This window comes from Mugil cephalus, chromosome 8 (assembly GCF_022458985.1).
Source record: "Mugil cephalus isolate CIBA_MC_2020 chromosome 8, CIBA_Mcephalus_1.1, whole genome shotgun sequence".
NCBI classification, from domain to species: Eukaryota; Metazoa; Chordata; class Actinopteri; order Mugiliformes; family Mugilidae; genus Mugil; species Mugil cephalus.
The window spans coordinates 19,162,490-19,179,651 of record NC_061777.1 but is presented as its reverse complement, the minus strand read 5'-3'; the positions used below and the strand labels follow the sequence as shown (position 1 = coordinate 19,179,651).

Genomic DNA, 17,162 nt, shown 5'->3' with positions numbered 1-17,162 from the left:
ACTGTTCATCCCTCGCCTTCCCCCCCTCCTCAGCTGCTGCGGCGTTCGCTTAAGAAAAGCAAGCTTTCCGGCCCATAACTCCGCACACACTGAGTAAACGCGTGTGTCGGTATGTGTGTTTATATGCAGTAAAAGCCAAGCGTGTGTGCCACTTGTAGTGGCAAGATGCATGACTCTGGACACAACCCAAAAGCAGGGATTATTGACATGGATGCTCCGCCATTAATAAGCCGCTGTATCCTTTGTGTTCGGGGTCGCCATTGCCGCAGTTAACTATAACTTGTCAAGGCTGCTCCAGCCGCACAATGCGTACCTCATGCATCTCCTGTCAGCAGGCATAATTCCTGGATGCTGGCACGCCGCTGATTTCTGCATAAGTGATGCGAGCCTTCTAGTAGAGTTAGGAGCACGAGTCTTTTGCCATTGAGAGATGTTCATCATTCTTGATCTAGCTCTGTCAAGACCTGGTGTTTTAGTGCCTCTCACGATTAGGCAGAATTGACAGGCCAAGAAGGCAGTGAATAGCAAAAATGTGAGGAACTAAGGGGGTGTGGTGCAGGCTGTAGGGTGAAGTGGAGTGTGGCCGCCATTTAATCTGCAATTTATCAGTTTAGGCTGCACCATGTAACATCAGGGAGATTACATTCCGGAGAGAAGGAGCTCTATCTCCCCATCCCCTCCTCCTCCTCCTCCTCCTCCTCCTCCTCATCCCCTATCTCCTCTCACATGCCTCCTAATGTTGTCTGACGGCAGAATGCGGAGGACAAAGAGGGAGGACTGTCTTTATTGTCACCATTATTGTTTCTGAAACCCTTAATTAATATATAGCATTGTGGACTCCTGTGTGAGTAAGCAATGAAGTGCCGGTGACAGAGTGATGGCACGTAAAAGGTTTGCTGCAGTGAGACACGCTTCATCTTTTATAGAGGGGGTTGTTTATCATTAAGAAAGAAAAGAAATTTGGGCCACATGGACAATCACTCACACACACACACACACACACACAGTTCCAGCGATGTCTGCACATGACCTCTGACAACACCGATCACATTGGGCCAATAAATGCTTAATTGCCATTTTTCCGTTGGACTGCTTTATTGATGTCATTTCAAAAGTGATTAATATGAACCGTTAACTAGCTGTTGCATTTAGCACTAAACAAATCGGAGCCCACGGTCAAAACTGAATTGATTCCTTGGATTTTCTAAAATAGCGAGTTGACAAAATGAATGGCATTGCGTTTTTGCAGGAAAGGAATTTGCACAACGCTCTGCAAGCATGGAGGTCTGTTATTATTTTATTTACCCAAATATTATTGTCAAATGGCTCCAACCTATTTTCCTCGGCACTTGTGCTCCCTGCACACTCTCCGTGGTGTTTAAAAGGGCCATTAACAGGGTCACTACCTCTTTTAATATACACTGGTAAGGATACCAGCAGCGTGCTCGGCACTCCAGTTTTTATCTCCGGGTCTGGTAGGGCAGAAACAGAAATATGAAGACACTGGCTTACAGGAAGGAAACTCATGGCAGCCTGATATTAAAATGGTTCAGGAGTCAAGTAGAACAAGTCAAGCAGCTTGAGGGCAAACAAAGGAGAGAGAACAAGCAGGGAGAGAACAGGTCATTCTTAAAAGCTAATGGACTGACAGCGTCCCCATCGTAACATATGTTATATTTTAAAACATGTTTGCTTCATGTGAGGACGTGATTTCAGGCTTTATTATTTAAATGAGACCAAAAAATATACATTTCCGTTTCTATCTGAATTTAACTATGACTGCGATGCTGATGTTTGAAAACGGGCTTCCTGTTATTGATACTTTTCAGCACAGTCCCTTTTAAATCTTTTTTCCTGCACGCTGATAACCTTTCCAGTGTATGTCCACCAGCTGCTATCGGCCCTGCTGCTGTTTACAGTGATATACACCAGATGGACTCTAGTCTGAATATCGGGCCGTACAGGGATCGCACGGGGCACATTTCTTTGCCTGGACTTTTTAGAAAGAGCAGAAAAATGTGTAGCGGAAGACGTACGGTTTACCTCTCCATTAGTTTGTTTGTAAAACGTCTCACAATGGGATACAAACGCGATGCTTCATGAGCTTCATGATCACCAATAAAGCATCCTTTATTAAGCATGGCTGTGTCCCAGGGGTTATTTTCCAGACATTCCCCAGGAGGAAGCATGACCCGCTACACTTATGTGCACAGCCTCTCTCCAGCGACAGAGAGCTTGATCCATCCTGAAAGGGGGATTGAACTCTCACAAGATGAAGACATGACATCTTCGGCTTACTTGATGTCAATGATAGGACAGCTCACTTGTAGATCGGGCATGTTGCCAGCCAGCTCTCCCTGGGTCCTGAATGCTGTCTCTGAACAGAGGCCAACGACACAGATGACATCCGGGGAAAGCCCATCACCTGTTGCTTAAGGACAGAATAATCAAAGTGGGTCATGCCGGGACGACTGGCCCTCACAGTGTGTGCCGGGGCTGATGTGTTCATCCGACGCGTGTGTTTGTGTGCGCGCATTTTTTCCGAGACTTGTCAGGGCAGTAGCCAGAGCTGAGCCCTGAAATCCACCCCAGTGACAGAGATCATCAGCATCAGCAGCAGATCTTCAGCCTAGATCATGTTCACAATGAGGGCCGTGCCAGGGAGTGACACCGCTGCACTGTCCAGCTGTACATTTCCCAGAAAAAAAAAAAAAAGCCTGCAGAGAAATTTCTGAACGCTGATTTAGAAAATGTTCAAATCAGCGTAAGAATAAGCAGTGTACGAGCACGTCCCTAAGCAACATTAACGCGGGACATTTTAATATAAACAAATAACGGTTTTATTGATTTACATGCATCCAGATAAAAAGCATGTTGTTATTGCCCTTAAGGGATTTTTCCTCACGATCCACTCTTGACACTTCCCTAACAATATTGCCTAATTGCAACCGCGGTGAAACATGCACGCTCAATCAGAGAGCGAGTTTACTGTCGAATTTATGGAAATGCACCAAAGAGGCCTGTGTTAGTTGTAGGGTACACCTGCACTTGTCAAGGTGCTCAAGTACGCCGGGTAATTGGCTGTTGATTGCTGCCATTAACATGTGATGGCTAAGTGCATCTAATTCCTGTTCCATTTCCACGGTTCAATTTGATGTCACCACCCACTCTTTCTCTCCGAGGTGATTAGCCAAGCCTGTGGAAATTGTTCTTTTTCTAATGATATAAGCAAAATATAAAGGAAGGAGCGGTAGCCTCAGAAGCACTGCTGTAATTGACACTTTTGCCTAATTGATATCCTTTGTGGTGAGTAGTAAAGGAAAGCACGGGGAGTGTAATTTATCCTTATGTCTGCTATTCTGGACAAAAGGAATGGCACAATAGAGGTGCAAAGGGATGCAGTGGTCCACATATCTGTACTTTGGAACAATGCTAACACGGATGTTAGTGTTTGTGCTGAACATCCGTGGCTTAATATTGACTCTCCACAGTAACCTTATAATGAACCAGAGCTATTATGGTATTTGTTACAAGACACAATTCTTCTTTTCAAGCCTTTGTCTCTGTAGTTTATGCTGAAATCAGTCCAGAGAATGGTTCTCACTTTTCTTTTTCTTTTTTTTTTTGCATCTCTTTCCGTATCACCACCTCCGGGCGCAGAGACTTGGTATCCCTTTGAGTTTTAATCTTCTCCTCTGCCTGCATCCTTGCGGCTATTTCATTTAAGTTTTAATATGTGTATTTGACATTTCCTTCATTTAGCCCCCCCACCCCACACCCTCCATCTCCCTCAGTCCTCCTCCCCACACTTAATTTAATTGACGTGCTGTTGCCTTGTGTTGTTTGTTTTGTCCTTACAGTGAAGACTTCCTGCCACCACCAGCAGATTAGTCCAGCAGGATATGTATGCATGGACCTGTGCCTCACTGTGCATGCACGGGTGATATATATACAGTAAAAGATGGCGCGCATTTGCGTGATGTCTTTTAGAGATAGTTTTCATGTGCATTCTTACAGCAGGCTTTCTTATTTTTTTTAAAAAAAAATTCAAAATATATGGCATTCTTACTAGATTTTTGTTCTTGTACAATAATAATAATAATAATAATAATAATAATACATGGTAGTGAGTTTTCATTTGTGATAAATCCATAATAAACAAAACAGACCGAGTTCCAGACAGCAGGTCCCACTGGTTTTAAATGTCAAGCCGTCGTGCCCCGTGGTGTTCTTTGTCTGCGCCGCTCTCAGATCAGATCTGCAGAGCGTCGTCGGGAATGGTGCGTCTGCCATCTGCAGGACGCGGGAGGTACAACACACGCTACGTGTAGCGCCGTACTGACTGCTTGTTGTTTGTTGTGCCGCTCCTGCATGCAGGGCAGCTGTCCTTTGGGATCAGTATGAATATAACAAGCCTGGTGCTTGATTTTAGTTTAATTGCTGACTTTCAGTGGCGTTGTAATAATGTAGAATTGAATGGCGCACCTTATCATCTACACTCTTTGATTACAATAGGCTGCTTCTATAGAGATGTTACCTTAAGATACATATGTTAAATGGTTTAAAAATAATAGTAACTGTCAGTTTGTCTGTTTACGCTGTTTCCCCCATGTGGAAAGACTGACCTATGGAGGTCTGTTTTAGAGGAATTTGTGCAACTTTCTGAGATTATTGTGTGTCAGGAAGTACCGGACCAACGCGTGACGTCATGCACGGGCCCTGCTGGACTGATCATGTCATCCCACAGTCATCTGGGAGACACCCGAGGCCTGTTTATGTCTTTAAGGGATGGAAAGGCATCAGCGTGAAGCTAGGCGAGTCAAGAAATAACAAGAGGAAAATCTTCAAATTATGGGTCTGCCATCACCTGTATTAACAAACTGCGCTGACACCTTGTTTAAACTGGGAGGGGGGGGTAATGACGCCTGCGTGGCCTCACGTCCCCTCCGGTTCACCACTGAAGAGGGTATTAGCCAGCAAAATCATAATATGTGGAGCAGTTTAATACAAAGCAAAAACCAAAGCTCACTTGTATCTGAAATCAGCTAAGTGTCACACGGTGAATAGATCCAATCTCTAAATCTGGCCTATCAAGCCATTGGTTTATGCAACTAATTAACTTCACACACCAAAATTTGAATTTAAATTAACAATTGCGAGATATCATCAGGGGACACAAAGCACCCCACGAAGAAGTTTATGATGAAAAAAAGATGAGTATTAGAGACGGCAATCGGTGCAGTAAGGAGGGCTTTTAGATGAGGGGATATCTCCAATTACAATCCACAGAAACACTTGTCAGCAGTAATGAAATGTTTGCTGAGAGGTTGCTATTTGTGGCTGCTAGATTGGATGATGCTGCTCCACTGCCCCCACGAACAATTATATTCCATGCATAAATTTCCTTACCTTGTATTGTGCGAAACCGTCGGCCAGACATACCTACAAACTGTCCAAGAAGCCACGGCATGACGGAACACTGCTGTGTCTGCGTGTACAGCGGACATGCCAGCAAATGCTTCTGTGGAGCCACAGGAAAGAAAAGGAAAAGGAAGAAGAAGAAGAAAAAAAAAACTTCTGCTTCTTTTATTGTTTTTAAAGAATTACATAATGCATTAATCACAGTAAAGACAACCCGGCTTTCCCCGCATGTCATAATTGTGCAAGCTTACAATTAAATTTAAAATTAGATGCAAGATGTAAAACTTTTATTTTCCCCCTCTCTCTCCGCTCGGCCTTTCAACTCAATTGCACAGGGAGCAGAGCAGTAAAGCTTTGAACAGACCGACCCTTTTAGCCTTTTCACTTGACACCACTTCCCAGTGGTTTGCATACAATAAAGGCTGAAGTTACACAGTCATTCGTATATTTTTTGTGTGAATAATTTGGTGTTTTGATCAGTCCTTCGGAGGGAGGAGGTGGGGGGAGGGGCACACCGGTAGCTGGAGAAACACAAGCCAGGTCCAAATAATTTCATCAGATTCGGGTAGTATGTATTTCCAATTAAAGTGACATCACACAAACTTAATTAGTATAGATGCAACCTGCAACTTGATTTTCCAGTGCATGGTTTTCTCATCAAATTGATTACAGCGACTCGGCACGGGAAGTGCGCTGCACATGCGAATCTTGCGCGACCGCAGACGGATGTAAAAACGCATCTGCGGCGTCGCCCATAAACGTGACCGCTCATCAGCTTAAAAGAGTAACGGCCAGGTGCTTAACTGTGCTACTCGGGTACGATTTTAATCACAACGTGTTCGCGTCAAACGACTGTAAAGGCCATGAGTGAGGACGTCTCTGAATGCACTGCTCCCTGTCAAAACGTCTCCAGGAAAATACATCTTTTTCTGTGCAAAATAAATCATCGCGTTCTGATATGCAAGTATCAGGGACACAAAGAGAAGCTTCGCGTCCTCTTGAAGGTTCAATTACTGGCCTGTGGCGGATACTAACCCTATTCTACAGTTCATCAAGATTGAGAATGTACAGACCATTCAGTGACTTCATGCAAGAGGAGGCAGAGGGTCAACCAGTCACACAAGCATCTCACACATTCTCACTAGACAAAAAACCACACTCACGTACTACACCAACCACTTTAGCATAAACCGCTAGTCAGTAACAAGTCAATAGTGTTGATTATTTGCTCGTCTATCCTACCGTGTATTGTGCTGTCTGGTCATTTACTGTGAAAAGTAAAGGATTATCGAAAACTATAACACACGCCTGTGCACAAAAATGAAGCAGAGGATTTCAATTGAAAAGGAGTTTTTAGTCATTTCTGGATAATTAAAGACATGCTTGTACTATATTTGGAAAGATACAATGACACTGGGATATCACGGCACGCCAAATTGAAAGGAAAAGAAATGAAAGTGCACATAAACACGAGTCCCTTTCTTGAACTTATGAGGAGGTAGAGAACCAATACGTAATAGTTCACTAGTCTGACCACGAGGATACATGTGGCGTCTCAGGTATTCGGAACGAAAAATGTCTCAGCTGGCTAACGAAGGCTTGCGTTATAATTAAGGGTGACGTGACCGCAACAAGCATCACAGCAGGTCAATGCACTTCCTCAACTCCCCGTCGCCGTTTCACCATTCTGGACCAGTGCAACAACGACCCAGCGCTCTCGTCGTCAACCAATGCGGGACAGTTACTGTGTACAGACTGATATCAGGCTCATTGGTTTCAACTCTGAGGTAGGATCTAGAATACCAAAGGGGATATTTGTTTAAACTCAAGTGCATTAAAGGGACTGAGCCGCGACAATCGGCGGCGTGACGACGGCCGCTGCGGGAGCCGGACAAAGGTTTCTCAGAGAGACGTGGTTGGCCCATCGGAGTGTATGTGTGGGGGGGAAATGCCTATGTTTGATTAAAAAAAAAACTAAACAAACAAAAAAAAAATCAAGAATAACTACCTGTACAGAGCGCCCCACATCAAAGGCACTATTTTCAATATTTCCACAAATGCCACCACTACTCTGTGCATGAGCCGACCCTGTATTTCTCAATCCATCTGAGGATCCCCATCTGAGGGCTACTCACTGCTAAGGTGCCTTTCCTAACATTTCCGGCAAGTTCATTCAACATCACTTGCCCCAGACATCTTGAATGGCCACGATATGCATTTTCCATTAAAAAAAAAAAAAAAAAAAAAAAAAAAAAAGTTAGATAAACAAAGAATTAAATAGGATGACAGAAATAAATACATTTTATTTCATATAAATATGTGGGCCCTTATGTCCAAATTGATGCGTGTCTGGGAATAGGATGAAGTAAACAATTCATGAAATAAGCTGCCCTACTGTTTGATGCGCTAACCACGTGAGCGGCATGGTTAGCTGTAAATTGATCTCAGTGTTTATGAATCGCTAAATCCCATCTGTAACTATCACTCACTGTAAATCCCCGTATCACAATACATTTAATAAACATTATATCGTAATTTAATTGGAAGCCCTTCCCTCTCACCCGGGGGGAAATAAAAGGTCAGTGATCACATGAAGGAAGTCTGGTCCCTTTATATAGGATTATCTTTTATGTTGATTTAATGACACATTGATAATTGTGTGTATATATAAAATTCCTAACACAGATCCCAAAAGGAAACCTGACTGAAGAGACAAAAAGATAAAATGAAAAAAAAAAAAATTCAAATCAGGTTAATACGTTGCCAATTTTTCCCCAAGGCCGTTTTTTTTTTCTCGCTACGGCTAAAACCTGGATTTGCCCACATACGTACAGTAATATATACTTTGTAATCGTTCAATGTCTCTGGCTATGTACAAGCTATACAAATAAAGAGCAGGCTGAGGGCCAGGTTTTATAAGCTGTGCAGAGGGAGCAGTTGGTTGGGAAGTCTCCCAGTCTCCCGGCTCCTTCCCCCGCAGTCTGCCCATACAGGTGGCTGTTCTGCTTCACTTGCGATCGTCGATGGTCTTAATGAATTCCACCGCCGCGGTGAACTGCATCCACCAATAGCACTCCTCCCCACTCAGCCGGCTGGCGTAGAAATTATTGATGTACTGAACGGTGGACAGCAGGCAGGGCGGGTTTGCCTGGAGGGGAGGAGACGCGGGGATGGGCCCACATTAGACGCTCAAAGAACCTCGCGCAACACCGTGCAGATTATAATCACAAATATGTAAATATGTAAAATATATGCACACATGTTAGGAGATAACGGTCTTTGTGGTGCACTGCGATTACTGGGATTGTGCAAAACATTTTTTTTTTTTGTTAAATTTCTGACAAGTACAGTATTTTTAAGTAAAATAAAATAAAAGTATGAAGTGACAACAGACTTACTCTTATGAGGACAAAGACAAGGACAGGGACAAAGTCATCTGCTCCAGGGACGGAGTCTTCGTTGGCCAGACTGAGCAGATTCATGATGGTGGAACACATACGCAGTATGCACTGGACCTTGTCTCGTGGCGTTTTGTATGCATTGATGGTCCTGATCTCAGACTGTGCAGAGGGCCAGGGAGCTTCCTTCAGGTAAACCTGTGAGCACAAAAGTTGAACAACTCAACACCATTTAAAAAGCTCGGCGTGCCAATAGATCCCTTCTTTCTTCATGAACTCATAGAGGGGCTGGAGATAAAATGTGTCTAGATTATACCTCTGGGATTTGAAGAGCTTTATGATTTGCCGTCACGACCTTTGAGAGCCGCTGAATATGGTCATAGAAAAGCCTGTGTGTAAGAAAGAAACTTGGTTTATGACAAAACAAAGGAATACACATACTTTAAATACTAAATACAGTCTAATTTACAGTCCATTGCTGCAGAAAACAAAGGTCAAAGGAGCTTTAGTTCCTCTGTGTACAGAAGAATAGTGCTCTATTGCTTCCATATTGTTTTAGTTAAAAAAAATAAATAAAAAATCCTGTACTGCCTTGAGAAGCACTCTGTTTGCTGCTGCGGGCATTACCGCTACTCACTGGTCTCTGAGAATATCTCCATCCTGATTGGGATAGAAGGCCAGTTTGAAGATGCGGTTCATAACGCTGCGCTCGATAGCCATCTGGGCATCCTGCAGCTGGTCCTCGCTCGCGTACTGCCAAATGGCATCACGGGCCATGGCACCGTACAAGTAGCGAAGAAAATCCTCCACTGCTGCTGTCTTGTCATCAGCTGCTGTGCACCCCTGGAACGCTGGAGGGGAGCGCAGAAACAACAGATTAAACACTCACTCAAAATACACTGCGCAACGTCTACGCACACGACTTAATGACATTATGATTCAAGAGTCATGCTGTGCTTCATAATGTGTATAGACTATACAGTCACATAAAACACATGGAAATACAAAATATATATATAAATAAGGCAATAGACCTCTACTAATAGATGAGTCAAAACATTTATTAATGTCACATTAGCTGAAAGCGTTATCTTGTAACGGCAACACGAGCAAAAGTGGCAGAAAATAAGATGAAAGGAAGGTCAGGAATCTCTATGCTCGGCGAGGGTTTAGTTATGCGGAATGAAAGATGCAGAAATACCTTTAATGAAGTCAAGCATCTTGGACTCCATATGCTCAAGAAGGAGGCGAACACAGACAGTGGTGAAGTAGCGGTTCGCCACCTCCTTGTCTCTCAGCACCCTCTGGAGGAGCCTCTCCAGATGAGCCTGAGAGGTCTGCAGGCCCTGACGACACCTGGTCAGATAGGCTATGTACGGTGCCCGCTTTCTACAGGAAACACAGAATTATATGTCGTTATTCCCGCCGTATTGCTGGCTACATCCCCGTAGTTGCCAAAGACAAAATTATGCACTGAACTAAGAGCGGATAACAAATTGCCTCACGGTGTGCCGTAAGCGAGCTCGCCTCTTCTCTCCAGGCTTTCGGATTTACCTGTAATCCTCCGCAATGGCAGCCAGCAGCTTCCTGCAGGTCCGTGCATCAAAGCGGCTAACGCAGCGCGTGGTCTCCTGGATCTGGGCCATCTGGTTCTTATCCTGAAGGTTGATGGCCTCTGCTAGCTGGACCTTCAGGAAGCAGACGATCTCGTTGTCTGAGGGAGGACGACAGAGAGGCAGCATTAGAAAACCCTGCTCGTCCTCACAAAGGAACATCTGGCCGCTGTAATCTAATCAACCTGCCACCTCTACATGGCAAAGAGACGGATGGCATCTTAGCCATAAGGAGCCATATAGTATTAATGCTGTTATCCTACTTTCTGATGTGAAGGTGCAAGCCGAGAGAATAGCTGTGAGGAAAAAGGTCTTTCTCTGGTTTGTGAAGCATCAGGACATGTGCAGAATGCTAATAAATAATGGACTGATATTAATTACGTGGCTACACATGTATGGTGGCTTAATACCGTGAAATTTCACTGGCAACATGTGGGAATTCTTTTTCAACATCCCCCCCCTTTTAACCTTGCCCCAATCCTTCCGAGGAGTCAAAAGGTGAAGGTGGTACAGATTTGGTGTCTTGCTTAAGGACACTTTCAGCAGGTTGGATGTTTGCCAACATTAAGGTCATGCATCTTGGTCCCTACAGAGGTAGGTGACAAAGATACCAACCCTCTAGTAGGTACTGTAAGTTTTACAACTGTTCTAAATGAACACACTTTCTAACTTGTTAAACCAGCACACGCCAAAGGCCCCTTTCAGAACACTAATCCCTCCAAAATATGTTAGGAAACACATAAAAGGGCTGAAATTTTAAATACAAGTGTAGAGCTAGTGAAAGCAGTGAAGGGCTACATGAACTCAATAACAAATAGAGTTAACATAAACGCTACCCTCTGAATCCATGTGATCCGGTAGCCCATTTCGTGTGGTCGCGGGCGCCAAGATGGGGAGGGCCACCGAGTCTGCAGAACACAACGCCAACCTCAACTTCTTCTTAGCATCACTGACAAAGACAAAGAAAGAACATTCCCAGTCAGCATCCGTTCAGACATAGAGAAAGCGTTGACTGCTTGTAAAAAGGATGTTTGTGGAGGATTGTGAATGTTCCAACCTGAAAGAGAACTTGGAGTCGTGCTGATGTGCCGTCTGGCTGGCTGAGTCTGGGAGGTCATCTGTGGAAATGTTCTGCAGAGTGTCTTCTCTAGGAGAGTCGTGCACGCTGTCCTCGACACAAAGATCTGTGGAATTAGACAAAAGGACATAACAAACGTTGTTTTCTTCTTCTGCTGTAAGTGAATGTCACGTGCATCCTGTCTAGTTTCTTTCCTCACCTCCTGGATCGTAGGAGGCTCCAGCTGTGTCACTCGGGCTGGTCCTCTTAATGTTCCTGTACTTGTCCAGGATGTCTTCAGCTGCCTGGGCTTGAGAGCTCTGCTTGGGCACTGGGTCATCTGTAAAAACACCCACCGAGAGTTTACATTAAAATGAATATATAATTTATATATTTAACGTTTAAAAAACGAACCAGGACTGACCTTGTGGAATACGCTCCGGGGCGACGTCATCTTTCTCTTGTTTGTCTCTCTTCCTAAATGCTGCTATAGGAGCTGTGGAGGAGAGACATGTGATAACTGACTTTGGCAGAGTAACAGCACTTTCACTATCACCTAATGACAGGCTGAATCCTATATTCACAGCAGCAGCTCTGCGAAATCTTTTTAAAGCTGGTATTCAAATGAACAATGTATGGCATCAATACGGTAAAAACGTCCGAAAAAAGAAGCAAAGAAAACAAAAGAATATTAAAATGGTGAATTAAACCTTTGGTCTAGGGCTGCAAAGACGCACTGACATGATTGAAATATGTAAATTTCTGGTGCAGCATGTTGATGTGCAGAGACATTTACATTTATCCCCAATTAAGATGGCCTGGAAAAGGCACAAAAACTGATCATCATGACGTCTTTAAAAAAAGACTGGACGGGATGCAGGATGCAAAGAGGAAGCTAAAGAGAGCCAGTATAATAAAACCAGACAGTAGCTTCAGCTTTTGGACTTATTACAGTTACTGTCTGTGATTGTTGGTTCAGACAAGAATTCGACAAATACTCCCTAGAGCATAGGTCTTCAAACTGGGGTACTGCGGGGGAGGGGGTCGCAAAATCTTTGATTGATTATGCATTTTTCACATATATATTTTTGTTTTTATTTCCCCCCATAAATTTAAATTTCTTTAAACACACATTAAGATGAATCCAACATATTTTAGTAAAGTGATAAGGGATAGCTTAATATTGGATGCATAATGATAACGTATATTATCACCCCTGGCCTAGAGGCTGAAGCTGCACGGTAAGCGGGAGCGAGCAACCACCTTTTCCAGATAAATAAAAGAAGCACACTTCCAATTTTAAAAATTCTGCACAAGCCACTGAAGTTAAACCATACTCAGCAATGTTGATGCTAATTAATGGAAGAATAAAAGTCAACAATTAAGCTCTACGCTGAATCAGTCCAAACTTCTGTGACAAATTGACGACTCTGAAAAGTGACTGATGAATTAAACAACAGAAATAACTGATCAATCGTTTGAAAACGCTTGTTGCAGCCCTACTTTGGTTCATAACAGAACAACACAAATGTCCACTGTAACTCATTAGAAAATGTTCAGTATGCGTAAATAATCCTACTGACGCTTATGCGATTAACACAAACATGTCAACAAGACAAACGAGAGTTACAGAGGCTACAATTTGATGACACATGAACACAAAGGAAAACAGTGGGTGACGTATCTTCATTGATACATAAACACAAACTGGGTGGGAAAAAACATGGGCATGGATGGGGAGTGTGAGCGTGTGAACTCTAGGCCACACCAAGTCACAACACAACTCTACAGCTCTAAGGCAGCATGTACAAAAGCAGCATGGCAAGCAGCCGCCGGCTCTAAAGCCGTGAAGCCAGCTCGATGACGACAGCGTGGTAAGTGTTACCTGGGACATCACTCTCAGCCGTCCAATACAGCACTGTGAGGAACACAATAGACAGGGTTGGCCTTTCAAGCACAGGCTGCCACTCTGACTGTGCGTCACCATGCAGAGCAACAGGACAAACATAATGAACTCTACAAAAGGTTTGGCAGGAGACTGGTGGTTCAGGCTTCACGGCTCTCTCTACTTTTTCACGAGCGCTCCTTCTTCCATGTTATGAATATCAATTTAATGTTTACTTAAGAAATATTATTATCTCAAAGAGTGATAAGCAGTCATTCGGTGTGGGCACAGCTCATTATTTCCCGGACAGATGTATGAGAGATGGTTGTAGAGTAGAACTGCAACACGAGATGCGTCATCTATCAGCGCTGATGACAGAGAGGTCTATCTAATGACCATTAGCCGTTGGCTGACAGCACTGCTGGGAGGGCTACAGCCATACAATCTACACAGCTAAAGCTCCTCTGATGACTGATTAGCTTTGAAAAGTCTATATAAATCTGCGGCTAGTGAGACCTGAGAGAAAAAGGGCTGGACACATCTCTGGAGTAACTTCAAACAACGAGAAACATCATTTTCCAACTGGAACGTCAGCAGTGGAGTGGACAACATGGATCATCATTCTCTTTCTCACATTATAAATTGCTTTTCGCTCTGCTCTTTAAAGTGTGATATTTTTTTTTCTGTCAGCTGTGATTAAGAGAATTTTTTTTTTCCTCCAACAACAAACTAATATGTTCGCTGCAGCCAAACAGATCACTTTTAAATGTGCAAACGTTAATTCGTCACTTTGGAAAAGACACATGCTTAAAATGGCCAAATGTCGTGCTTCCTTACCTTTGGGAATGGCTGACACGAAACGCTTCTTCCACCAGGGTTTGTTGCGATCAGACTTCTCATCATCACTGTCTTTCCTGTCCTCAACCTAAGAATGGAAATTAGCAAATTATAATTGGACGATAGCAGTTATTTAGTTTTTTCTTAAAACAACAAATGTTCGTCAATAATCCAGAGCACCGCTGCGGACGTTTACCTCTCCTTTCAGGGAGTCCTTGCTGGGGGATGACGATGGTCCCAAGGCAAAGGCCCCGGCGGGGTCACGCTCTTCAGCTGCTACCCTCCGGTTAAAGCCTGGGTCGCTTGTGGGCCGGCGGCCTGGGCACACGATGTCAGAGCTGCGGCTACGGACCAGCCTGTCGGGGAAGGAGTGCCGCTGCTTGGTGTGCTCCAGCTCAGCCTGGGCCAAGCAGTGGGGCGTGAAGAGTGAGTGGCGAGTCTCCGGCCCCAGGGCGCTGGCCTCAGGGATCGGAGGATCAGGGGGAGGGTGAGGGGGCCTGGCATAGTGCACTTTGGGCCTCACTATTGTTCCAGTGGAAGAGCCTGAGGTAATAAGAGAGGAAATAAAGGATTAAGGTAAAGTACACAATTATACTGACAAAAAATGGATGCATCTACATAGTGCATATTTGTTTTAGTTTGTACTATTGTCTCAGTCGTCTTTTTTTATTTGTTTGCTGTTTTCAAAGCCTTAAATATAAACCATATTGGGCATAACATTATGACCACCTTCCTAATATTGTGTACGTCTCACTTGTGTCTCCAAATTAGTTGTGACTCAGTTGTGATGAGTTGAAAGGAGGGGTCTCCGTGGATCATCCCACAGATACTTGATCAGTTTGCGATCTAGTGAATTTGGAGGCCAGGCCAACGCCTCGTCCTGTTTTTCATGTTTTGTGAGTTGTTCCTAAACTGTTTTTGGGTTGGGGTGCCTGGTCTGGTCTACGTGGGTCGTACATGTCTACACACAAACGTCAGGTTTCCCAGCAGAACATTGCCACAAGACGGTCAATGTTATTTACTTCTGCTGTTAGTGGTTTTAATGTTCTGGCTAATCAGTGTACTGATAAATAATAATAAAAAAAATATTTAAATAGATTTTGTTTCGATGTAGTGTTGCTATGTACTGTAATAAATCACTTGTTTCTAAAGAGTAAACATAATATTCAGTAGAAAAAACACCACCTCATATGTGGGAGCGAGTGCTAAAGAGAGATGTTGGTGGGAGATGAGCCCTAGGTATAGGTAGGCCACCTGTTCCAAGGGTAGACTCTCTCTCCTGAAAAGCTTCCAATGGCAGCCTCGTGCCATGAGCACAGTGGGACAAGGGACAGTGCCAAAGAGCCTGGGGTGAGGTCTCTCAACCTGTCATCCCTTCACCTTGCCACAGACACACAACTACTGCAATTCCTCTCCCAAACAATCCCACCAGCGCCGCAAATAAAATGAACAAAAGCAGGGACGGAGCGCTAAGATGAAGTGACATCTCACTTGCACTCAAAACAGTACGTCCGGTAATTGGGGTAGGGGGTGCGGCCACTGTCTTAGTTAATTTTGCACGAGTCAAGCTGCTCTGTGGCCCCACAACATTAGGCCGGGGATTTAATGATACTCATTTCGAGATCTCATTGGCTGTAGCGCTTTTAGGGAGCGCAAATTACCTTCACCAGTGGAGAGGGGATCAAACATGGCCAGTAAGGAATCAGCCTGTGAAGGTGGAGATGTCAAGTGGTGTGCACCTGCAAAAACACAAAAGGATATAAGGCAATGTTCACTAAACCATTTGCTAACACACAAACACCTCCTCAGTGTAACTTAAAGTAACAACTTTAAAGGAACTTCACAGTGAATTATTTTGGTGGCAGCTGTATATGTGACAGGGATAGATGGCTCTGGCTGATCTTGTTTTGTCCAGGTAGACACTAGACTGATGGGTTCGCCAGCCTAGTGGGGATGTGACACTCTCCTACCGTGGCCTGACTCCTCCCCATCTGGACTGGTCACAGAGTCCTTCCCTCCGAAGTCTGAGCTGCACTCTGACCGCAGGTCTTCGATCTTGTTGGGGATGTCTTCTGAGGTTGCACTGATACCTGTGCCCCCAAGCACACACAGACACACACACACAAAGACACAAAAGTACAGTATGTTGACATTCAGGACGAAACTCAATATCACCTCCACCATGAGATGCTTTAGCTAGGCAGACACCAAAAAAACCTGAACCTGCACAGGCAATGGTTCCGTAATAAAGGAGGATATTTTTCTCTTTAGACTATGCTGTATGGTCCCTCTCAGATAGGAACCCACTGGGAACTCTAAAATTGGTAGCGTAAGCTCCCATGGGTTAAGGGAAAGGTACAGATAAGAGTGATCATCGGAAGCAGACTATCCATCGGCGGGATCCCCTGGGACGTTTTCCTGTGTGCCGAGCCAGGAACGTCACCGCTGGCTTCTTAATCTAGGATACTACTTCATGCAAGTCAACGCTGACATGTCCACCTGAGCCCTTGGACAAGACGACCAGCATTAACCCCCGTGTCATACAGGAAAATTCACACGACCCCGCTATGCTGTTTAACAACCCTCCCAGCAACGTGACCGCTCTTCACGGAAACAAGGAGAACGTGAACCTGTGCTTTTGAGCCTGAATTTAACAATGCTGGTCAATTAAATAGTTTCCAACAGACATAAAGAATTACAGAGTGCAAGACAGAAATAGAACCGGTGGCTTCTGAGAGAGAAAAGATAGGCAGACGGAGAAGTAGCTGCGGGAGAGGTGGCGCAGTTAGATTTATACCTGAGACAACGCTGAGACCTGGTGTGCTGGGTCTTGAGCTGACTTCCCTGACCTCAGTGTCATCTGAGGTACTGCCAACCCCAGAGCAGCTCTCCAGCTCCTGCAGACGCTCCTCCTGCTTCAGGTCTGCCGCTTCTGCAAATGAAACCAAAAG

The 17,162-nt window shown here is 44.3% G+C and overlaps 1 protein-coding gene across 6 annotated transcripts in view; it reads right to left on the bottom strand.

The window, feature by feature from the left end:
* Positions 1–5,570: 5,570 nt before the first annotated feature.
* gapvd1 (GTPase activating protein and VPS9 domains 1) overlaps positions 5,571–17,162 on the bottom strand; it is a 31,301-nt gene continuing 19,709 nt past the window's right edge. For 4 of the 6 annotated variants that reach the window (XM_047591680.1, XM_047591681.1, XM_047591684.1 and 1 more), the window contains 16 exons: positions 17,009–17,143; positions 16,182–16,301; positions 15,873–15,950; positions 14,408–14,754; positions 14,212–14,299; positions 13,375–13,407; positions 11,914–11,985; positions 11,710–11,829; positions 11,490–11,616; positions 11,269–11,381; positions 10,374–10,533; positions 10,021–10,208; positions 9,457–9,670; positions 9,136–9,208; positions 8,820–9,017; positions 5,571–8,569 (listed from right to left, as the gene is read on the bottom strand). In XM_047591680.1, the coding sequence (XP_047447636.1) occupies positions 8,429–8,569; positions 8,820–9,017; positions 9,136–9,208; positions 9,457–9,670; positions 10,021–10,208; positions 10,374–10,533; positions 11,269–11,381; positions 11,490–11,616; positions 11,710–11,829; positions 11,914–11,985; positions 13,375–13,407; positions 14,212–14,299; positions 14,408–14,754; positions 15,873–15,950; positions 16,182–16,301; positions 17,009–17,143 (2,207 nt within the window). In that variant the 3' untranslated portion in view covers positions 5,571–8,428. The remainder of the gene's footprint in view (positions 8,570–8,819; positions 9,018–9,135; positions 9,209–9,456; positions 9,671–10,020; positions 10,209–10,373; positions 10,534–11,268; positions 11,382–11,489; positions 11,617–11,709; positions 11,830–11,913; positions 11,986–13,374; positions 13,408–14,211; positions 14,300–14,407; positions 14,755–15,872; positions 15,951–16,181; positions 16,302–17,008; positions 17,144–17,162) is intronic. The other 2 variants (XM_047591682.1, XM_047591683.1) reach the window with 1 other exon arrangement.